The sequence below is a fragment of the Acanthaster planci genome, linkage group LG17 (genome assembly GCF_054643075.1).
Source record: "Acanthaster planci isolate LZ-2023a linkage group LG17, COTS_SCS, whole genome shotgun sequence".
In the NCBI taxonomy this organism is placed as follows: Eukaryota; Metazoa; Echinodermata; class Asteroidea; order Valvatida; family Acanthasteridae; genus Acanthaster; species Acanthaster planci.
This window is the reverse complement of record NC_141793.1, coordinates 1880602-1904578: the sequence shown is the minus strand read 5'-3', so window position 1 is coordinate 1904578 and position 23977 is coordinate 1880602. Positions and strand designations below refer to the sequence as shown.

The 23977-nt window shown below is 42.9% G+C and overlaps 2 protein-coding genes across 6 annotated transcripts; one reads left to right on the top strand and one right to left on the bottom strand.

The window, feature by feature from the left end:
- The first annotated feature begins 416 nt into the window (after positions 1–416).
- Positions 417–12857, top strand: LOC110977213 (ADP-ribosylation factor-like protein 5B). 2 transcript variants are annotated; one of them, XM_087147801.1, is made up of 8 exons: positions 417–652; positions 5595–5852; positions 6646–6719; positions 7002–7062; positions 7579–7726; positions 8239–8322; positions 8984–9135; positions 10006–12857. In XM_087147801.1, the coding sequence occupies exons 3-8, from the start codon at positions 6674–6676 to the stop codon at positions 10049–10051; spliced, it is 537 nt and encodes a 178-aa protein (XP_087003927.1). In that variant the 5' UTR covers positions 417–652; positions 5595–5852; positions 6646–6673; the 3' UTR covers positions 10052–12857. The 2 variants fall into 2 exon arrangements, with proteins under 2 accessions (XP_087003927.1, XP_022086822.1); XM_022231130.2 differs by lacking the exon at positions 5595–5852 and having other exon boundaries at positions 422–652.
- Positions 12858–13299: 442 nt separating this feature from the next.
- On the bottom strand, positions 13300–23939 carry LOC110977161 (rac GTPase-activating protein 1-like). Of its 4 annotated transcripts, none has more exons than XM_022231034.2 (18): positions 23835–23939; positions 22402–22554; positions 21934–22075; positions 21729–21789; positions 20806–21087; positions 20478–20564; positions 20041–20200; positions 19510–19685; positions 19132–19177; positions 18854–19008; positions 18359–18484; positions 17824–18041; positions 17260–17392; positions 16798–16933; positions 15995–16066; positions 15050–15182; positions 14530–14643; positions 13300–14275 (listed from the first exon to the last, which is right to left on the bottom strand). In XM_022231034.2, exons 2-17 carry the CDS (start codon positions 22487–22489, stop codon positions 14574–14576), a joined length of 2085 nt encoding a protein of 694 aa, XP_022086726.2. In that variant the 5' UTR covers positions 22490–22554; positions 23835–23939; the 3' UTR covers positions 13300–14275; positions 14530–14573. The 4 variants fall into 4 exon arrangements, with proteins under 4 accessions (XP_022086726.2, XP_022086734.2, XP_022086744.2 ...); XM_022231042.2 differs by having other exon boundaries at positions 15050–15179; XM_022231052.2 differs by lacking the exon at positions 15995–16066.
- Positions 23940–23977: the final 38 nt, after the last annotated feature.

Below are 23977 nucleotides of genomic sequence, written 5' to 3'. Positions count from 1 at the left end.
AGAAACAGGGAAACAGAGTAATGATTTTGAAACAAAAACCTGTTCTAGATATTCTGTATTAGTAGATTTGTGACATGCACTGATAAGATCAATGGGGGCCGGGGAAGCCCACATCAAGAGATACTTAATAGAGAATATTTTGTGACTTGGAAATGTTTTCAATTTGTGATACTAGATTTTTGCATTTCACTTGAGTCGTGAACTTCTATTGACATTAATCATTGAAGACGCTCCTTTTATAAATTGATACCAACTTCATCATTAGCTGCTAAATTTGAACAGAATCGTTTAGACGGCGAAAATTTGGTCGTGCGAAATATAAAAGGGTGAATGAAATTTGTGAATGTTAACGAACAAAACGTGGCGTGTGGTATATACCGTACAGTAAATTGATGCAACGGGTCAAGATCGCGAAATGTTTGATTGGTGGCGCTATTCACTTTTAGCACGAACGTACTTCCGATCCGACGAAACGAGTTTCACGTCATCTTTCCCTTGTTCCGATAACACCGCGTCTAAATTCCCCTAAATTACTCAACTTTTTGGCGTTAAAGAATGTTTGAATAACTTCCCCATGAGTACAGTGACGTGAGGGAGACTTCAATCTACCAGATTTTAGTGACTTTGTCGGAGAATTTATTAAATAGTCCCGGTAAGTTGACCGTAATTTTGCTGAAATTGTACGAACATGCTTGTTTTTTGTGTACGTGTGTCATGTGCGCACTGCGATATGTGCAGTATTCAGGTACTGACGCTGATTCTGCACAAGCGTGACAAGCGTAACTTCAACAATGTTTCAAGTTCTGTTTAACATCAGCGGCAAACAAGAAACTAACTTTGATGTCTGTATGTTATAAAAATAAATACCAGCGGCACTGTATTTCTTCAACCGTAAAAGAATGCATAGGCTCAGGCTCCAATCATTGATCCTGTTGATTGTCAATTGGCAATTGACAATGATTGACAGTGCTAGTGACATGATTGAGCTACATGTAGGGCCAACATCATCACTAGATCATAGGTAGACCTGTACGCACACATGACACAGTGGTACATTCTTTGGAATTTGCAGAATATCCCCACATCTGCCGTTCTCCGTGAGAGCGCAGGGGACATCAAACCCCACAGTTCTGGGGTAGAATTACCCCCAGAACTGTGGGGTCCGACGTCCGCTCTGCTCCCATGTGGGAAGGGGGAAACGTTGGACCCCACAGTTCTGGGGTAGGGTAGAATACCCCACCACTCCGCATGATCCACCACTGTCCACCTCACAGCTGGCGACATAGTCGAAATGTCACGCTGTTCTTGTGGGGATTTCAACCTCGAACCCCCATAACCAGTGATTTGATAACCAGGGGTATAAGCCGTTTTCACATTTAAGGTGCTCAGAAGATTTAAAGAAGGGAACAAATTCATAGCAACACTGGGTAACGTTTGATGAATTACTGCTCGCGATCGTTATTGTTGTAGGTAGTTTGTTCCCTCTAGCTAGAAAGAGCTCCACATACGGACAACACTAGTTTTTCCTTAAAATGTTACAACAGCCATCAGAAAGTGATAACATGTCCTAAAAAGTGACATCTATTTTAGCTAAGAAAATTCTGACTTTTCCTTAAAACACTTGGGTTTTTTCAGGCAAGTCTCATAGGTTTGTGCACAGGGCCTCAAGTGTTACCCGTTTACATGTACATGTATACGGAACTCTTTAATTAAGGAGCTGATAGATCACAGCATTAATTCCTTCCATTTCTGGCCAAGGCATGTCACAGTTTTTGTCATTTCTTCTGTGATAAGATTCTTTAATTTTGTAGGCCAACAGGCCTATCTGTCACTTATGACTGAGTCCATGGTTTTATGTCTGTTGTGTCTCATTCCATGTCTTATTCTAAATGTAATGTCACAGACTTGTACTTTTGTGTGATTTGAAGGAAAATTATTACCACCGGGCTGGTGTCTGTGACAAGGAACCAATGGAGATTCAGTATTGTTTGAAATTTTCCCTATAATGTGTTTGTTTTACTGCAGACATTTTGAAGAAAACTGCGCAAAAATATAAATACAAGGAGAAGCGTTGAATCTTGTTCCAAATTTATGCAGAGCAATACCAGTTGCTTCATTGAATTGTGGACCAGTGGTTATGAGTGACCTTTGCACCCCTGTAGGTCCACTCCCCCCTTTCACCTCCATGGTCATCCAGGGACTGAGAGAGTCCTCTGTTATACAACAGTTTGGCATTTCAGAAAGATATACATGTACATGATGTGGTTGCTGTAAAGCGCAACTGGTGTGGTCCATTACATAACAATCCCACTTGAGCCTAGATTACATTGTGCCACAGGTTCTGCTGGGCCCAGGCCCAGGGTAGTCTTTGCTCAAGCATAGAGCTAGGAACGGGCAGTAGTCAGACAGACTTGAACCAAGTGTAGGTATTACGCTGAAAGTGATTCTAATGCTGATTTTTCTGGTGTTAAAATGATCGCTCCAAAATTTAAACATTCAATGCATTTTAGCGCAGATATTAAATCAATTACAATTTGTATGCTGTACCATGCTTTGCTTAAAGATTAAAAGACTTACAAATATTTTTGTAACCTGATATTTGCTGTGATGTTTAATTGGCCTCTTTGGTACAGAAACCTGTTCTTTTCAAAATACAGTAAAAATGTAAGCAGTAACAAGGCTCAGTTACATGTACATGTAATCTCATGAAACTTTTAATTGGCAAAATAGCATTGAATTATAAATTCACCACTGTAGACAAACATGTATAGAATAGCAGTCCCAAAATTATGTACACACCTACAGTATGTGTGCATGTGTCCCACTTATGACCTTTGTTCCTCCATGAACCTATTACAGTGCATGTGGGGGTGAGGGAATTGCCACAGGAGAGCCACTCTATTCACGTACAGGTGTAGTCAGTTTGGTTCTTCACTAAGCCAGCGCAGCAACTAATTCATTTCAGTGTGTTTTTTCCTTCAGTCGTTCAAACGTTTCAAACAGAACACATGTTTATGGCCCACACGTACATGCACAGGTCTGTGTATATGTATGTTGTATTGTTTATTTGCATAGTGTCTTTGAATTCATGGGCCGTGTTTTAACACGAGTAATTATTTTTGTTACTGGGATATTTAATATACCGAAAGGCACTGGACCCTTTGCAGCCAACTTGACAACAAAAACACCTGGCCATATTGAAGCCCTCTACAACTCTTCGCACATGTACAATACTCCCACGTAATCACAGCATGGTTTCCCTGAGTGGGCTGGAGAATCTCATGAGAATTGCTTGGACTTCTGAGTAGGTCAGCCTGAACGTGCAAGAACTTCATTTCTTCTTGTTCTCCATCTCCATGGAAAACCGTGACACACGGTGAATTGACCTTTATGTTTTAATGAGGAGACGTCTTACACGATTACATGTACTTTTCTTTCAAGGGCTAAAATAGCTGTCTTGTTGCCGTGGAGCTAAAAGAAAATTACATATTAATGAGAGGGATATGTTGTTTACGAGAGAGATATATTGAATATTCGAATAAAGGAAAGAAGAAAAATATGATTTCAAAGTACAGAAACATTCATCTAAAAAGCGTAATTGATACTGTCAAACTGTAGTGTGCGTATTCTACCAAAGAACCCATGTACTTTTTTCACATTGTCCATTCAGAAAAACTCACCATGATAGTCCATTCTGCCATGAATTAGTTTCATGTACTCTTGTTTCTTTATCCCAGACAACACCAGCCCCTGAATGCGAGAGTTCACACAGATATTGATCACGCAGCAGTCCATGACGTGCATTTAGGCAGATCGGCTTCCTTTATGTTTAGTAACAGTGGAAGTCCATAGTGTCAACAGTTATCTAACATTCTATGTTTGAGGCTGTGTCCATTTCATTTCGTTCTTTCAGGGCATTTCAAATTTTTCCCCACCCACAGGAAGTACACGTACTCTGACTGCTCGTAGCCATCATTGACAATGTGTGATTTGGAACCTTAATGGAAACAAACCCTTTTTGCAATATGGGTTTGTAAATGTAATTGAAAAAAACAAATCAAAATAAACAAGGAGAGACACTAGGAAATGTCATAATGAGCTTGACATTTATCTTGGGGGGGGGAATGAAATCCTTGAATCACAAGTAGATGAGTCTGTTGTCTGGTGTTAGTAATTACAGCAGATCCCAAATGTGAAAGTACAGTGGCCAATTTCATAGAGCTACTTAAGCACAAAATTTGCTTAAGCGCAAAAAAAAAAATTGCTTAAAAAACAAAGGCTACCAGTTTAAAATCTATGCGATTGTCATGCTGTTAAACCAAAAGACAGGTGAATACCATTCCAAAATTATGTACATCACATGGAGTTTTGGCTGGTAACCTGATTTGTCAAGCAAGGTTTTATTCACGCTTAAGCAAATTTTGTGCTTAAGCAGCTCTATGAAACTGGCCCCTGTTGGCAAGACCTGAACTGGTACCCCGTGGAGGGGTCAGTGCTTTACCGGTCTGGCGTCAGTACATGAGAAGAGTGTATGGCATAGTGCTAGGTCAAGGGCAGCGGGCCAATTATGAATGGAAGGAATGCTGATCGGGTGATTGTTGGGAAAGATGCAAAAGCACATGGATGCATACCAGAAACTTGGCTGGAAAGTTTGACCCCCCGGACAGTGCTGTATTTGTGTAAATGGTGGCTGGTTTTACAGGAACATTTATACAGTGAACACGCCATTGGCACTACCGTGGGTGTGCATGCATGCGAGACAACTCCCTGAACCTCGTAGAATATTTAGAAGTCCACCAGGAAGTTTTTTCTTTATGAATTTTTTTTTTGAGAATGCCGACTTTGGGAAGAGAGGTTGAGGCCAGCCACTGTCAAACTTAAGTTCATTACGTGATTGATTTTGATGGGTCTAGGAAGGTTAAGGTATACACGTGTCACTCAAAAAATGTGATCCTACATGGTAATTTAATTAAAGATACTCAGTTCCTAAAACATTTTCTGTGGGAACTTGGTAAATAATCAAATATCGTCTGCTTTTAACCTTCGGAAATTTGATAACGAGAACTGCAAGGGTTGAATAACTTTCCATAAATTGTAACATGTGTGACCTGGATGTATATTCAACACTTAGGGTAAAAGTATAAGTTGACAATGTGACATTATTCTGGCAGCTTTGCGTCTGTGTTCCTGACATTGTTTCAACATTTCAGACCAGGCACAAATAATGATCTCATCCAAATTGCTAAGAAAATGACTTTTTACAATATGTGATCCTGTGAAATATTTGGAATTAAATAGAAGACGGGTCACTCTTTCCAAATATTACAAAACCCCAAAATTGACCTGTACTTCAAAATAACTTTGAACCCTCAAAACAGGAAAGAGTGGGATGCTACTTTACTCTCATTTTGTCATGACAGGTCACGTATATACAAAGTATGTGTACACGAAACGGCATACATGTATCAAATGCTAATTTACCGGTACTTGTTTTCACTGGTGTCTGTCACGTTGATGGTACTGAGCAATTTGTCTGAGTATTGGAGGTACTGTAATTGCAGCTTGTACGGCTTGTCTGCCCGTTCGTTTTCCAGTTTCAGTCTTGATGCCTAAGTGCCGGCATTTCAAATAAATATTGACAGAAGGAGGCTTGGACCATTTCCTGCCCCGCACGATGGCCTCGCTTCATCCTGCTGGATGGCAAGGATATGGACAACGGCACTGCTTGTTATTAAAGAGACATTGAAGGCCAGTTGCCTGCAAATACCACCCTGAGTTTTAAAGTTCGGTTCCCACAGAAAATGATCGTGTTGGACACTGTTGCGAAGGCAATGATGCTGCTAGGCTCTATTGTAAGATACTTTTATAATGAAGTTTTTATTAGCCCACTGCAGTGAGGTTTAATTCCACATCATACACCAAAACTGGGAGGTTGCAAGGCGTCAGTCTGTTGCCATGGCAACACATAGCTTTACCTTATCCTTGCAAAGTCCAAATGTCAAAGAGAACTCTCTACGATAGAGGGACATTTCCAACGAAAGAACATCACTAAAGCTCGGGTCCTGACTGACCACCACAATATGATGGACCAGGATGTTATCCTGGGAATATGTTTTGTGAACCACAAAAAAGAAAGCGATTACAGTCTCTTCCTCAAATTGTGCTGTGGTATGCTGTTTATCGATTGTAATCCGGGTTAGTTCTAGGTTGTAACTTAAGCCAAGTTGCAAGAGATCCAGCAGGTGGTTTGGGATGGACAAAGATAATACATAGCCACTACATTAGAGGTGCTTCGCATTGGACTTGCAGGAAGAAAAACAAAGAATTGACCATCACTGCAAGGCTGTTTATTTGGAAGATTTATGAAAGTTTGGTACAAAAAAACTTGTACTGAGACTACATACATGTGCATGCTAGCAGACAGTACCCAGACACTTTACTGTCAAATTTTAACTTGACAACCAAACCTGAGCATGCTGAAATTTATCAATCATCAGACATCTCTTCAAGGAGATTGAAAGGAATTTTTTTTTTCTGGAGCATGAAATGTCTACCGAGTGTGTACTCTGATTCTTTGAGTGTAGTTCTTTCTCCAAACTCTTGTGATTTTTTATCTGGCATTGAATTTCTCCTTGAACTGTCCAGACGCTGAGACCCAAGTGCTGAACAAGCCATGGGGTTTTTATTCTCCAAGATTTGGAGTCTCTTCAACAACGAAGGTGAGAATGGCCGAAAGGTTTTAGAGGGATGACATTTTAAAGTTAACACAAAACATTAGAGGACTTGTTAAGACTTTGGTTTGTCATTAGTTTTGTTTGTTTTTTTCGACAGAAATAAATTCATAAAAACAGTAATCACCAAGAAATCTTCAGTAATGCAGCACTTTGGGACTAGTTCCACAAGTGGTTTGAGTCCTGTTGCGTCAGTCACCTGTTATGACTTTAACATGAAAACTTTACATGCCTTGTGAGGTTCAGACATTGGAATTCTTTCCTCCACAGAACACAAAGTCATCATCGTTGGGCTGGACAATGCCGGCAAGACAACAATTTTATACCAAATGTAAGTGGCCTTTTAAATTTGGAATTAAAGAACAGACGCATTGAGTTATTTGAAACTCTGCATATAGAGGCTTTGCATGGAAGCCATCTTGCAGGGCTCTTCTTTTGTTCCACAGGGAAACCTCCCATGGAACAAAAGCACTGGACTGCAAGATGGCAGCCATGCAAACCCTCTAAAGCTGGCCTCACAATGACGGCAGAATGCTGTGGCATACACTTTAATTCTGTTGCTGAGATGGAATGCTGTGGTTGCCATCGGCAACCAGCCGTCTCTTGATCATGTAATAAAACTGACATTGCCAATCTAGCATGTTGCAGTGCAGAAGGAGACTTCACCTGTGGCCTTTTATCCAGGCTGCATTTTATTTGTCATGGGAAGGCACGTACCCCAGCTGTATTTTGTAATGAGGGTTGCAGACGCTCTGCAATTGAGACTATACAGCGTAAAATCACCTCTGCCTTTGAATTACATGTTGCTATTCAGGAATCGTAATATTGTCATATTGAACTCCTGCAGTCTCATGAACGAAGTTGTCCACACGTCGCCCACGATAGGAAGCAACGTGGAGGAGGTGAAATGGAAAAACATACACTTCCTGATGTGGGACATCGGGGGTCAAGAGTCGCTACGCTCTGCCTGGAGCACGTACTACGCCGGTACTGAAGTAAGTCGTTTGATGAAATCGCAACCTTTGACCTCGGCGTACCTTGACACAGTGTCATGGCACTGCGTATCGCGAGATGTTTTTTACTGCTGGCTGACAGAGTTATAATTGTGTCCATTACAAGTCCTCTGAAGTCTTAGAACGCTGTCACCCGGTGAATCCACTCATTGATTCGGCCTCTAGTCACAGTTGTTCAAGTAGACTGTGACCGAGGCCAGGCCTTTGTCGTGTAGTCGTCGCCCGGCACTCGCGACTAGATTCGCAATTGGGTGTGTGAATGACTCACAAGATGCAGCGAGCCGTGCTGTCGTGACTATAACACGGCTCGAGGCACTGCACAATACAGAGCATGATCATTTCAAATACAATAATTCACTTGATATAGTAACGGCACTAAAAAAATCTCTGTGCATGCCAGTGCTGGCATGGTCTGTTTCTTAAACCAGGTTGGAGGACCCGGGTAATACGTTTAGAATGAATTTATCCTTGATGTCTGTCTCCACCTGTTTCAGTTTGTAATACTCGTCATAGACAGCACCGACAGAGAAAGGTTACACGTCAGCAAAGAGGAGCTCTATTTTATGTTAGCCAACGAGGTAAGCTCCCTGTTTAAAAACAGTTTGAAATGGAAAAGCTGTAATTTCATCTACCTGTGATTGGACCGTGGTACCAACCTTGTAAGCGCGGTGGCTGTTAACCCTAACCCCCCCAAGGGCTGCTGGCCCTAACTTTCCTCATTCACACTAAGTGAAACACCCCTATGGGACTTTGTGCACAGAGGCTTTTGGACTTTGTTTCTCTGAGGTATGCCAAACCCAATGCGAAAGCCAGCTGTTATGGGCCTACCAGACCTATCCCCACAGAATTAAACATTTACAACTGTTTAATTCTGTGTGGTTGGGGAAGGTTAGGGTTAAGAAGAATTGCAATCTTTCACTTCGTTTCCCTCATCTTGCCTCACTTTGACTTTCTTTTTCAGGTCCTACTCTCCCCATGCGTAAAATTATTCAGATTGAAAATAAATGACAGAAAAACCTTCCTTCCGGTAACATTAACTACATTCAAATGTCCGATCTGCTGAAACAGGTGCATTCAAATATCAAATCTTCGAGTTGGCTTCCTCCTACCTTTCTTCTCTTCTGGTAGTCTCTCAACCTTTCCATCTTGGAAAACCACACAAAAAAAGCTCTGTTGTTTGGAATCAGTGTGAAATCCTTACGGAGTTCTCACTTTTTTGGGGGGGAATGATTTCTGCAGGACTTAAAGCATGCAGCTGTACTCCTCTTTGCCAACAAGCAGGACCTGAAGGGGTCCATGTCGTCGGCCGAGATATCCCAACAGCTGAACCTGACTTCCATCAAGGACCACCACTGGCACATACAGGCCTGCTGCGCGCTGACGGGCGAGGGGTAAGAAAGGCTCCCGTTTATCTCTTCCCTCCCCCCACCTGTCACCAGCCCCTTGGAGCCTCTGAGTCATGTTAGCATTGCCCGACGCTTCACCGATAAGACCCCAGGCTCCTTGATGCCGTCATTTGCATAAAAGACCGTGCATCACATTTGTAACCATTCCTTTGACCACTTTGCACTGGACGAAGTGTATTCTACGATTTGGCTATCTGTATACACTCAGGCACGGCTGTCTGGTGAAAATGCCAAGCGTGCCTGGACTCGCCTCTGGCTGACGTCTTGAAACCCTAATCCACCCAATTGTTTTTATACCTAGGAGAGATGGATTTGAGGAAAATTAAACATCCACCAAATAATCACCACGAGCATAGGGTCCATAGTTTACAGTACATTTGTGCTGGCCTGAATGTACCCCTGACGACACCCATTTCTTGTGCTCTCATGTAAACTTTCCTACACGTGCGTAAAAACACCTCAAGATAAACTCAGGATTTTACAGATTTTGAAAGAGACTATTTCAAAAAAGCTGAAAATAGGGAAAAAATCCAGACAGATCTCATCCCTGACACACACAGAATCAGAGAAGTCGGTGTGTTGAACTTGGCCGTGAACGGCTTGTCGTGGCAGCCAATATCGCTCTTTGAGCGCATCCCGATATCTGCAGAGATCTGAGATTGAAATCCCTTACAAATACTGTTCAAATGAATCTAAGAAATCAATGTTCGGGCGTTTGACTGTACATTAAGTGTTGTCTGCTACATCTTGCTTTTTTTTTGGAAAATCAAAATCTTGAATGAGAAGCTACAATACTGTTGTCGAGTTGTTAAAATTCTGGCGATCTGTGACCCGTGTTTTGTTTCTGCCATTCAGGTTACTCAAAGGCCTGGAGTGGATTGCCAACCAGATTCGGAGGTGACCACCGCCAGCATCTCGGCATTATTTTCTGCTCAAGAAATAAGCAAAAGGCAAGAGTTTCTTTCAGGGAGGAATTACTTTTCTTGCTCAGAAATTGTCACAAGGTCTTCTCCTCATGATAGTATTTTAGGATTTCTGAGAAAAAGTGGGTATCTCCAATCACATTTTGACTGATAGAATTGGGAGCATGTCGTCAGGTGTTTTCAACCGTAGAACTCCCAGATTGGCGTGCGTGGCAGCCGGCAGATAAATATTTGTGCATTGACCAAACTTTGAAGTGAAAATAAAGGCATGGCAAAGTGATTGCTGGGGTCTGGACAAATTTTTACCCTTAAGATCAGCCGAGTAACTAAATGTCTTTGCACAAATCTGGTCTTTTTTTAATGAGAACGTTGGGTTTTTCTAATAGGATTAAGAAGTGGCATTTTTTTTTATGGGGAAGGGGCGATCGAGGCATAGACTCTTTGTAATTCTCGTGTCAAGCCGGGACTCGATATCTGGGGGCCAGCTTCACAGCGTGGCTGGACACGAAAGATATTCACTTGGACACAAACCAACAAGCTATTGGCTAAAAATGTCGCATGATTTATACTGGCCCGGACTGGTTTTCTGTCACAGTCAGTGTAGCTTTTAGCACTTGTCTCAATTCAAGGTTTTTGCAAGGTGGTCCCTAGAATTCAGGCCCAGGCTTCACGGCTGGATGATTTTTGTCTCCTTTTGTGCCTTTGTGACAATGGTATATCTTCCACAGAATGGACGGCAACATTTTTGGGAGTGATATATGAGGCTTTAGCTAAAAAAAAAATGAAATAGAATTTGGGAAGTAAATGGTAATGTACAGTCCTTGGTATTTGTGCCCGGCAAAAACATCGACTTTCTCATGTACACTATTACACTGCCAGGTGTGATGGTTGTATTTCTAAATCCCATTTTCCTTCTAAACAGCCGTTGAAATATTTCATTTCCTTTATTCTCATTCTATTATTTTTTTTAATTGGGGAAACTCTATTTTGACTTGGGAGAACTGCGGTCGGTCATGTGGTTTGTATTTATTGATTGGAGTTATTGAATTTGCAGGTCCTGGTGTTAGATTTTTTTTAATGTACGTGTTTTTTTTCAACTTGTCAAAATCTTTTTGTGTCCAGTTGTAGTTAGGTTGTGCAGAACTCGATACATGTATGAAGGAGTGGCTGTGCTTTGCAAGAGATACCGATTACCAGCCAAAATGTGTAATGTGCATTATGCTCGACCGGTTCTCGCCAACTTGCTCTGGCCATCCGTAATATTCTGCTGAGACGGTTCTCAGAGTCGGCCCCAAGGTGGAATGTCACTCGAGTTCAGACGTAAACATTTCTTACCTATTGTGTTGCGCTTTGTTCGTGTGTTCACTTATGTTAAGTGAAAGTTCCCTCGTCGTTTACTGCAACTCATCCAAAACAAATCGTCCCCCTTATCCGAGTGGAGATTTTTGAGTGTTGCCCCCATCCCCCTCTGCCATCTCGTAAATATTTATGAATTTTTACCAAGAGATTGGCCGCCACAAACGTCTGCCAAGGAGGTGTTCCTGGATGTGTGCTTTTTATATTTGGTTGGGATAAATTTGAATGTTACTGTAGCTATTTGGAAGCATGTAACTGCAGCATTATAGTCTTCATGTTATCTTTTTTCCCCCAAGTCATAAACACTAAGCCACAAATTTCCTTGCACTTTTTCATATGCTCTCTTGACATGAGTTGAACAAATTATTTAATGACCAACTTGTGACAAGGTTTCTTCAAACAAAGCACATCTAGCTGCCCATTTATTGGAATGCAAAACTCTCCGTCTCACATTGCTTGAATTTGTTAACTCCTAATTGTCGCGTAACGGTTTCATGTTGTTTACACACTGGCGGTGCTATAGTCTTGATTCAAGACGCTGATGTTCTGTATTTAATGCATGACTACAACATATAACTCCAAGAGGGAAGGCCGTGTTGCTGACAAACAGAAACCTTGTGTGATCTTACAGTGGATTGTCGCATCACAGGTTTTGACCACCTTTACACAATTTCTGGACACAAAATGGAGGCACACTAGGGTTTACATTGGGAATTGCATGCGATACCATTTCGTCTCCACCGAAGGGTTGTTGTCACAACCCCAGTGGCCGAGTTTGTTCCCAATGACAGTCTCCTCGTGCAGGCCCCTAGTGCCACAAATTAGCGTCTTGAAGAAGAGACTAGTAGAAGTGTAACTGTCAGTGATGTGTCCACAGCCATGTGGTAATCTCGACAGGCCCCTGCTTCGTGCAAGTATGGTGTATTTATCCTTCATGTTATTGTTTTATTGTACGCTTTGTTAAGAAGTCTTGTTTCAATGAATCACCTTGTCAGCATATATGTGAACAATAAGCCTTTTATTTGTTAAATTGGAATAAAACCTGGAGTACTAATATAATCCCCCAGACTTGAGACACTTTCTGTACCTCGTGATTCGGGCAAGCTTTTCCTTCGCGACCACCATCTCCGGAATGGACTAGTTCCTTTGCCCGCCTCTTGTCCTTTGAAAACCGTGTACTGGCTCAAGGCGTCTCTTGTGTAACTAAGCAAAAGCTTGCCCCGAATCACAAGGTATAGCAGCAGTGTCTTTGGTATGAAGAAATAAAACTCGGTGTACCACATTTTATTCAAATTTAACTCACAAAGGCTTATTCCCCCCAGCACTCTCCCAAATCCGGAATGTGATTCAAGTTGCCTTTGTAATACAGGTTAAAGACGGTTGTACATTGCTGTAATAAATTCTGTAGCTGGTAGATATTTTAAAAAATACCGTGGTTTGTGTCGACAAATTTTTTTGTTAAAACCCAAAGTTGGATTTCTTACTCTCGAGTACCGTCAGTAAAGTGGTTACTCTGAAAGAAATCTTGGTGCCATTTGTTGATGCCTGGGCATCGGACACCTCCCCCCCCCCGACCGATTCAGGACAGCAAACTGAGTTAAATGGGTGGTCACTGTGGATTGTGTGGAGCTGACAGTGACCAGGGGTGCGAGTGGCCACTTGACGTGAAGGCTGAAAACCACCATGAACAAAAAGTTGAAAGGTTAGAAGTTCCCATACATTTGTACACTCCCGGGCGTACAAAAAAGCTGAAATTCAGGGTCAACATCTAAACCAAAAAAAAATGAAATCAGCTAAAAAGCTGAACTCTCACACCCCTGAGTGATCAAAATTCATCCGCAAATTTCACCACACCAAGGAGCAAAACGCATCGTATTCATACTCTCACAACATTTATTCATGCAAAAGAAATATCATTTTTAAAAAGGAAAAAAAAAATCACCGTGAAGCCTTCTGTCATTGCTTTTTCTGATTTCGCATGTACTTGTATTCACGTTTCCATTGCTCAGAAACTCCTAAACCTACAAGTGATACTTTATACACTGTTTTATCTGTAGTCCCTGAATCTCACTCCTAAATCTGACATTTGATGCGCAAGAAACTCTAATGCTGATTCAAACTTCCATGTGGACGAAAGTCACATTTTACCTGTAAAAAATTAACTAAATCACAGAGAACTGTCACGTGCACATTCAGAAACCGACAAATATAAACTACGTTCTATTTACACCCATAAACTAGCATTAGGATTGGTAGGCTTCTTGTATTTACAATCTTCAAGGCGAAGATCTTGTATTTTGAAAGTGAGATTTAGTTCTGTTTTTAATGTTCTTGCCAAGCGTAATCTGTATCCCCTTCCGCAGCCCTCCTAGGTATTTCTCGTTATCCTAAATGTTAAAATTAGAACGGGGCTCGGAATTACTACCTTTGGCCGTAAAAACGTTATTTACAAATCTACATACTTGTACACGTATGTTACAGTAAGCTATTTGAGAATGGAGTTCTGCATGCCGGTACGCCGGCTCATTCAAAGATTGCTCATTCTTGAACTTAAAAATCTCCAGACAAAAGACACTGTTGGAAGTTCTGGCTGTCGGCAATAGCGCATGTACCTCTGGAAGACGCTGGTTAGCGGCTGCTGCCACGTACCATAGACGTGCGTGCTACCGGTAGCCACAGCCCTTGATGTTGGACACTGGCTCGCATGTGTGAGCCAGTGTGTTACTACTGTTTAGGCTAATACCTCTTCGTTCTGAATGGTGCAAAGATCAGGCCATCAAAGCTGGAGGTTGCTGGCATGGGGCTTTGCCTTAAATCGCAGGCAGTATCGCAACTGTGTCTTAAATCTGGGGAAATTAAATTTTCAGTGACCAAGTGTACAAAAAAATCAAAAAGTAACAGAACTTACGTCATTCAAATTAAACTCACAGATATTCCCATCTGTCACAGGAATTTTGCTGTACATTGATGTGTTAACAAAGATGTCGCTTGTGTCACAGAGAGCCTGGTGCTCACCACTTGCTGGCCATCTTCAAACTTATTCTCACACCAGAGTCTGGGAACCTGACTCAGGTGGCTACAGATTAGAAAGACTCCGTACCTGTATGCTAAGAATGATAGTAGGTTCATCTTTCACCCGTGCATTTATCTCAGTGTCGGTGAGGCAAAGAAATGGGTTGACTTCTTGACGGTGTTCTCTGACTTGCTGCCAAATCTAAACAAAACAAAAAAAAAAGCAAAGCGCAGGGTTAAACAACAATGCAACACGACATTGGAAACGCTTTCACAGAAACAAAGAACCATTTCATAGCACCATTCAAAGTCGTAGCGTAATAGTTACAATTGGGTGAAAACGTGATTTATAGTATCTTTCGGCTCATTCGTGTCATTAATTTGTAATGTCAAAACAGAAATTCACACTGTGAATTCACGGCAGTTCAACTGTGGAGAATTCCGCTGTGAGTGCTTTTCTGTGTCAAACAACGTGACCAATTTCGTGCCAAGCACCAACTGGTATTCCGGTGGCGGCAATGCGCTGTAAATCGCCACGCCATATTGCGCCGCTTGTCACGGCTAAGGTTGGGCTCAGAGAGAGGGTGCCGGAAGGGAGGGGGATTTACCTGGGGGTGAGGGGCGTCTTGGTGAAGATGGACCGCGCCTTGCTGATGGAGGAGCTGGAGGGGGTCTTCTTGCTCATCTTGCCGTGGGTCTGCGGGGTGTTGACCGGGCCGAAACGATTACTGCCACCACCTTCTGCCAAAACAGAAAAAAATGAGGAAGGAGAACCATGGAGGACGTGGAGCACAATCGTTCACCCAGAAGAACCGGAAGAATAGCAGAGCAAGAGCGAACGCAAGCGAGAAGGGATGCAAAATTGAACCTCTGGAAAAGTTAACAGGAGTGCCATGCTAAGGTTTACCGTATGAAAGCTTGAAGATGGCAAACAACAGAAAATAAAACTGAATGGTGATGTAATGTTCAAAAAAAAGCACGACTGATGCAAACCAGAAAAGCGACAGAACGTCAGACTTTTAAAACATAAGGAAAGACAGAAAAATAGGATGTTAAAAGTGGTGCAAAGTGTCGAAGGTAAGCTTTGCTGTACACAGCACAGAGTGCACCTGAATTGGAAAAAACTTCAAGGCCATCCCAAGATGTACAAGAAACCAAATTCCAAACTGGAAGGGAAACCAAAGCCCCTTTCCAATACTTGTAAAACTGGTGTCAGTGAAATGCTCGCAACTGTGACGACTTCAGCACTTGTTGCACTTGTGTTGTCGTACAAAGACTGTGTCAGAAGCCTAGTGCGCATCAAAAAAAGGATGCTGGTCAGTGGAAATGACTGCAATACATCGTTTTCAACGCAATCACATGTATTTATAAATTTATCCTGCAAGTAAGGTTTTTCGAGTTTCAAGTATTTTTGTCATTTTTGAAATCCAAAAGTTGGTATTCGCTGGACTCCAACTCTTGCAGCATATATGTTGGTGCTTTTTTTTTTTTCAAGTTTTTCGCATTCTTGTAGTCTTGGTGAGATGGCCTTTTTGTTTTTCCACAGTTCCTACTTTTCTTGAAGGAATCTTTCTTGTTCATGCTGGCGGGCGTCCGCAGTGAGCCCGGCATGCCAATGTGCCCGACTGAAATTACAAAGCAATTGCAGCACATTAGAGACGAGAAGGTGATCATCGGCGTTTGACATACGCAGGGGTGTGAGTGGCCACTTGAAATCGACGCTGAAAACAGCTAGCAAAACGCTTCAGCGTGAAAATGTTCCCATACTTTCGCACAGGCCAGGAGTACAAAAAAAGTTGAAACTGAGGGTCAACATCGGCACGAAAAAAGCTGAAATCTGTGATAAAAAGCTGAATTCTCACACCCCTGCAAATGGGTAGGGTAAGCAGGGACCTGGTCATCTTTACATATGGATGCATTTTTGTTTTAATATCGGTGTGCAGGGCGGTGTTGACATTGGTGGAAGGTTTATGCCTCGCGATATGCGTTCTGCCCAAACTGCGCCACGCTTGTCTACAAATCTCTGAAAACAGCAATTTTGTCAGAATTCTTTTCAAATATACAAGGGCCAGCATGGATGCACTGTGAAATGGTACGTGGAAGATGCCATTCGGTCGCAAAAATGGTTGAATGCTTATTTATGAACAACTTCACGAATCTATCCGTATTGGACACTTTGCAGCAATCCCGTGCCACTTTCGTTGAACTTGAGCAGAACTTTCCAAACCAAAAATGAATCTGGGGTGGTTAGAATTGATTTCAGTAATGATTAATTGAAAAAAAAAAGAAATAAACCTTCACCATGACTCTGTTTTTTTTCTGTTTTTGTTAATTCAACTAGCTGACAGCTACCAACCTGTTGGATGAGCCTCAGGTGTGCCAAAGTGACGGTTGGTGATAACGTTCATGTCGCCGGTCACCGCATTCTCCGCGTCCACGTTGACAAATGCCTTCCAGAAATCGGTGGGTAGCGAGAGCAGCCGATCAACGACCTAGAGGAAGAGAAGACATCTTGTTGAAACTCCCATGGGGGGGTGGGACAAAGTGTCTTGAGGATACGGTCTGCATAATGCCGCTGCGACACGTTACGCTATACTCTTTATCTCATCTTGTGAAATGGTGCTAATGCACCAGACCTGCTAACCAAGCCGTACTCCTTCCTGAGGTCAGGCATCACCACACAGTAGATTAAAAGGTATTCAAATGAGCCTTCGATTCATTCACAATTTTTAATCTATTGTGTGGTAATGCCTGACCTCAGGAAGGAGTACGGCATGTCGGCAGGTCTGATGAGTTCTAGCAAGCGTATTGGACGTACCGCGGGTTGCTGCTTGGTGTCGTTCAGCATCTGCAAGGGCTCGGGATCCGGCACGGCGTGACCTACGATAGTCGGCCCAAAGACGCGGGACAGGTTGACCACGCCCATCTTGCACGCTGGACTCTCGGCCACCCTGCGAGAGACGGACAGACAGTTCCCATTCACACCTTCAAATTATTTCTAACACAAGGACTGAGCAGCCATATAAAACCAAATAGAAATAACAAGAAACCGTTGCATAAAAATCCCACGGAACATGACACAGAAACTTGAATTTTCTACACAATCTGTTCATGTTTAACAAAGCACTGTAGAGCCTCTTTTGAACCTGGATTTTTCTCAAAGTTTCAACTTTTCCAGGCCATTGAAAAAGGCACAGAAATGAAATCTATATATTTTGTTACCAGGTGCACATTTCTTTGACAGTGGTAAAATCTTCATGTTTGTGGTTGTCAACAGGGAGCCCGAGTTTATCAGCATCAAGAGTTTGATCCACTGAACATTAAAAGATATAACAAATTAGCAAAGCACACTGCGAGCATTCAGGGGAGAAGTTTTGCCGACCTCTGCAGGTGGAGAATGATGTAGGCCAGGGTGTCCCGGTTGGGCAAGGGCAGCTCGCTGATGGCCTGGTAGGTGAAGGTGGCGCAGTCGTCCGGGTCGGGCAGGGCGGCCGCCCTCATGAAGGTCGGGTGCAGCTTGTAGGTGACCAGGGGCTCCGACAGGTTGCGCAGGAAGTCCTTGAGGAGGCCTGTCACGTTGTTGATGTCCGGGGTGCGGTCCTGGCAATCGTAAGTAAAACAAAAAAGGGAAAAAGATAAGCATCTTCAAACTTCAACCACGGTTTTATCAAGGATTGGAACACCGGCCTGTCCCTTCCCAGCAAATTGTTTGCACCTGACACCCTTGGTGCCATAAAGGAAAGAGAAAGATTGGTTCACCACTATTCAAGATCTATGTATATAATTGGAGGGGCGGTGGTAAATTTTGTGCCAGCAATATTGCTGGTCCAAGACTACATTTGTCGGCCCACAGGACTGGCGGCCAGACGAATCCCTGTTGTGATCCGGGGATCAAGTCGATATGACAGTTGACTGACCAGGTGAAGGTCTTTGCCCAGCATCGCTCTCTCTTTCAGCTCCTTGATGGCTCGCTCCGATCCTGACAGGCGGTACAGCCCCTCCTCACTCATACCTCGCCTTTCCACCTCAGCGACGCATTGGACCTGAAAGGTAAGATGGTCAAAGAATGCTGGTTTGGATCGACTGTCTTCCAATTCCAACCCCTTACCGAACCTGAACAGGAAAAGTTAAGAAGCGATGCCGTGAAAAACTATCATTTTTGGACCACCGACGGGAAATTCATTGCAGGGGAAACACTACTTGTATACACATACACATGTATTCCAACACACAAGTCGCAATCTTTAGAATTTTTCAAAAGTCTTCCAGTTTGATTTTTCAAATAATACAACAAAAGTCTTCCGCTTTGTCATTACAGATAATAAAGTAATTTCAGAGCCTTTTCAAAGTTGTCTTCTCTTGCCTTTTTTCCGCTCACGGGTTTATTTATAATGCGCGTAGAGTCAGCTTACCACCAGTGGGGGTACCATGGGGGAGGTTGATGGCGCCACATCCGAGAGCTGCGTGTTGGGGCCGTAGGGTCTGCTCTTGGTGGGCGTCAGCACCACGGGCTGACAGGGGAGCGGTGCTTCGTCCTGACAGTCGGGGTGACACACCATGCGACAGTCTATGAGAGAGTGTGTATAACAAACCATTGAGGATACTTTTACCATTGCCATAAGTCTGTTTGAACTGGATGAAATCTGTTAAGAAGTAAAATTCTGGATTTTTTTTTTTTTTCAGCGCTTACCTTTGCATTTCAGGGCATACTTTCCAAACTTGATTCTCTTCCCACACTAGACGGAAAATGAAAAGGATAATTATTTCAAACACAAAACTGGTTTAATTTAAAACACAAAACCGGAAAATAACTTAATGCTCACTCTTGGAAACATTTATCTCTAAGATTACCTCAAGCCTAGCCTTGGCTGGTGTAAAGCAATGCTGGAACTCATATACGAGCATGAGCAGCTTGATAGACCCAGGCTAGCATGGACTGACATAGAACAAAATTTGGGTTAGAGCCCAACGCCAAATGACCGTGGTTAAACCAATTTTCTGTGATGCATACCACACCACTTCTACTAAGTATAAGGCAACTCTAAGAAATTTGACCCAATAAACTTACTGGTTTGCACGATTCCGGCTTGAGAACCGTCTTGGTGCAGAAGGAGTGTTGCCGGGCTGCCTTGCTGGTTTTGATCGGTTCCTCCCTGTGCTGGACCACGTTGGCACTGTTCAGGGCGGCCTTGAGGTGCTGGTTCTCTGGAAGGCTCCAGAAAGAGTCATCCGGGACATTATGCTCTTCAAAACAAAACAAAAAAACAAGAAACCGATTTCAAGATAATTTTGTGGTTGAGTCAAGGAAGCAATATGCATCAAGAGTGTATGGAAAATTGATGGGACAGCTTTGGATACTTCCTGTAGTCAAACCGCTATGCAGCAAAATTTGAATTTTCCAAATCATGCCAGAGTTGAGTGATTCTTCGGTCCTTGTGAATTTCAAGACTTGGAAGTGACTGTTACAGACATTCTCCAAATAAAATCCACAAAGAGCATGTAGGAAGATGTACATCCAAGATCCAAGAACCCAATTTCGCTGAAGGTGTTCCAGGCAAGTAATTATTACTTAAGGCACGACTAAAGTAACGGAACTGACCTCCACTTTTCAACAGTTCCCGCGAGGGCCTCTTCCTGTTCTTGGGCCCCGGCGGCCGGGAGAAGCTCTTGTCCAATCGCGGTACCGTCTCTATGTTCATGGCTGCTGTGATTGGCCCGTCGGCTGGCACAGTGACGGTCGTTTTGACAATAGATGTTTCCTGGAACAAGATATACGTACCAGTTTGCAAATACGAAGTGGTGTCCATAGCTCACAGCACTCAATATTGGATTGCTTTCTGTTCGAGTGCTCATGGCCAAACGTCAAGAAGCAAATAAATCAAGACATCTGATGCTTGGCAAATTTCCACATCAAACAAAATCAACATCTGACCACTGAATGGTGCTTAACTAAACCCACAAAGGCAATAATATTCACCCAACCATTTGATGGTTATCTAGGATTTTTTGTTACCCCCAATATTGATTCCAGCTTACCTTATCATTGCTGGGACTATATGTGATGTACTGCGTCTTCACTTTCTTGGGGGGAGTGTCTTCCTCGAGTGGGGGTGCACTTGGCCTCTGAGAAAATGAGAGAAAATGTGAGAAGATACGAGGAAAGGGGAGAAAATGTGAGAAAACATGAGAAATGGGGAGACCTTGGCATACTAGTATTCCCAGCAATTTGAAAAAAGGTCACGATTCCAGGCATTAACAGTCAAGAGCTCAATCTCTGGTCTTAATAGCGCACTGTAAGAATTGTCACTTAAATCTTAAAGACGGGGTATGTAGGGATACAGATAGAAAGTGCAAGAGCTCCCACCTTCTTTGAAGCTGACCGCCCACCGCCTCGCTTCCACGTCTTCCCGCCCCTCAAGTAGGACACATCCAGGTCCTCCTCTGTGTGATCGTAGCTGACATCCGATGGGGACAGGAGGTCGGCCGAGTGCTCGTGGATGGCAGAGAGGCGATTGGTGGCGGTGGGCGTGCCGCCGCCGTTCTGCTGCTCGCTGCGCAGGAAGGCCAGGCTCTCTCGGTCCTTCTCTGACAGCTGGTTCATCTTGTTGTCGGCCAGCAGCTCCCGGATCAGCATGATCTGTTGGTCCTGTTGGGTTGGCAAAACAAAGGAGTGAGTGAGTTAGCGAACTTTGCAGAACGAATCAACCTGAATGAAAGGATGAGTACGAGAACTGACGGCAGGGAGTCTACTCAGACAGCTGTAAGTCGACAGAGGAAATTTTGTCTGAAAACCGAAGAAACGTTACGTATGTATGGCGCCACAGTCATCTTAAATAAACTAAGTGTTGAGCTGTTGCAGGACATGTATACCTGAATTGACCTACTGTGCTAGAATTGCGTCAGTGCAGCTTGTGAAATTAATGTCCACTAGAAAATGGACGCAGGACGCACAAAGCTAAACAATGAAAACTCAGCATAGATAATTCCACAGGGCTGTCCACGTGGAAATGGCTAACTCACAAAGAAGTCACAGGCTGATACTACATTAATTGGAGCTTCGCTTCAAGTTTGACATGACATTTTATCAGCAGCCTCTTTGAAACCCCACGTGACCAACCGCTTGTTCTTTATACTTCAACAAAACATAACGCAGTGGTAGGCTCTACACTCCTTCACCACTCAACACACTAGCAAACCTCAATTCTGTTTAAACCATTTTTCAAAGGATCATGGGTACTTCAGGATCGCTGGTCACCTTGTGGGCGAATTGAAACTGATGAAACTCACCAGTTCGTCAGATCTAGCCTCCGCCCTCGTTCTTCTCTTCATTTCCACATCAACTTGATTTCTGTTAACAAAACAAATCAACTAAAACAGTAAAAACACGAGATGTGAGGCAACGTAAACATCAATGCGGCGTACTTCACCACTGCATTTATTGTTCAATCAGTCATGAAGTTCAAAGATCATAAGTCAGAGGGGAACCACAGACCTGGCATGTTTGAGCTTGACGTCCAGTCCGTCTTTCTCGGCGGTGATCTTGGTGATGAACTCCTGCATCCGAAGCTTCTCCTGTGATGCAGAAAGCCACTGGCGTCGACAAGAATCCTGGTTCTTGGCAAATTTGAGGAACTCTGGCAAAAGCCCACAAGTACAGAGAAGCGAATTTAAAAAAATCCCAAATTATCATGCACGTGATGCTGTGCACTGTCTTCAAGCAAACTTGAATCTTCAATTTTGATAGTCGAACCATGGCGCCAAGGTGTGGTTCACATCACACCCCATGTATCGTACTGCTCTAACTCTGCATATCTGTCTAGGATCGGGACCAAACAATTTCCTCGTTTTAAGTGGAATATTTTATTAACAGTGCTCTTAGACACAAGGTTTGCCGGTCATATCAAAGGGATCTAGGGTTGCGATATGCAACTTCACTTGTAGATTGAAAGTGGCGCTTCACCTGGTTCGCATCCTTTGCTCAACACTGACTGGTAGTGGCAAATCTCGTCGAAGGCTGCCACAATCGACATGCTACTTCCTCCGCTCATGGCTGTGGCTCCGATATTCTTTGCTGAACAACTTTCTTGATTTTGAGCAGGTGATGAACACGTCCCTGCAACATTAAGACAATTTTGACTGTGTTGAGCATAAACGCTCTACCATGCACAACCTTAGAGACTGCCCAGGAAGAACATACGTATGTAAGCTGCTTTTATTATTATCGTTATTTATTCTTGTTTATCACAGGTTAAAGCAGCTCAGCATAAGCTGTTCTCCACTGATGTCCATCACTTAACAGGGAACAAATTAAAATGTTTAAGACCCACGGTACGCACTGCGATCACTGTACAAATATGTGTTGGGAACGATCAGCAGATCTGCATGGTTCACAAATCACTCTGCGTGATTGGTCATTTCTGTATATCTCCAACTTTACCATCCTTTTTTGAAACAATCTTCCACAAGTGTGAATAGAAAGGACGGGCTAATGGTGGAATTATCTGATTGACAAATCATGAAATAATGACCACTATTATTAGCATGATTACAGATACTTTGAAATTTAAAGTAAAGCCGGCATTTGATTCATTGAAATAAGGCGCAAATAAGAACAAAGATTTTACAAACACATCAATTTTAAGCTTTTCAGTTAAAACCCACACTCATATTTCTGTGTATAAAATAATCACAGTTTGCTCTGCATTGCACATGTACAAAAAAATCTCAAAATATCCTCGCTTCAATTTGAAGTTCAAATTGAATTTTTTTTGCTTTGCATGGTCTGATGGAATCCAAATTTATATCAAAATATTTCTTACAACATCACCTTCAAAATAACATCAAAAATAAAACAGAAAAAAATTACAAAAGTGTCTTGGCCTCCCTATAGTTGTGCCCGGCCTAGTATGGGAACAGGGTGCTAAAGCTGGGTAGGCCTTAATGTCAATGGACACCCACTAATTTTTATAACTTAAATAAACACCTCCTTGATTCGCCCCTTCCCTCACCCGGCCCACCCAGCCATGATTCATCAAGTGGCCATGGCATGAAATCCCACATGCACAATGCACAAGCCATGTGACGGGTAGGCCTACCATTTCTACTCACAACTGAACTAAACTGGCCTAGCACTGCACTGTGGCAGGCATCGATGGAAACATGGGAAAGGTGCGGCCATGGCGCGACTAACCATGCTAACAAACAACACTCCACTACCTCAATACCTGGCTACAGAAAGAAACGTGGCCAAGTTGATCCAGTTGAGGGCTTTTTAAACACCTTTAGAAATCACAAGACACATCCCTTATTATAATTACGTATCACAAATTACATTTAGTGTTTATTTTCTTTTAAAAAGGTAAAAGTGAGACGAAAGCTCTCAAAAGATTTCACCTTTGTCCACGCAAGTTCCACCAGTTCTTCCCACAAAACGGTTTTGAGTTTAGAACCCAAAATGCTCTTCCGGTTCACCTAGCCAATCAGACGATACTTAGAGTCACGTGACGTCGCGCATGCTCTATCCGAAGATTGCCGAA

Bases quoted from the DNA above. Each gene is read 5' to 3' on its own strand.
- LOC110977213 (XM_087147801.1), top strand. From the start codon at position 6,674: ATGGGGTTTTTATTCTCCAAGATTTGGAGTCTCTTCAACAACGAAG. The intron at 7,727-8,238 runs GTAAGTCGTTTG...CACCTGTTTCAG, and splicing joins CGTACTACGCCGGTACTGAA to TTTGTAATACTCGTCATAGA. The intron at 8,323-8,983 runs GTAAGCTCCCTG...TGATTTCTGCAG, and splicing joins ATTTTATGTTAGCCAACGAG to GACTTAAAGCATGCAGCTGT.
- LOC110977161 (XM_022231034.2), bottom strand. From the start codon at position 22,489: ATGAGCGGAGGAAGTAGCATGTCGATTGTGGCAGCCTTCGACGAGATT. The intron at 20,565-20,805 runs GTGGGAGCTCTT...TCATTTTCTCAG, and splicing joins GGCGGTCAGCTTCAAAGAAG to AGGCCAAGTGCACCCCCACT. The intron at 16,934-17,259 runs GTACGTCCAATA...CTCTTCCTCTAG, and splicing joins ACACCAAGCAGCAACCCGCG to GTCGTTGATCGGCTGCTCTC.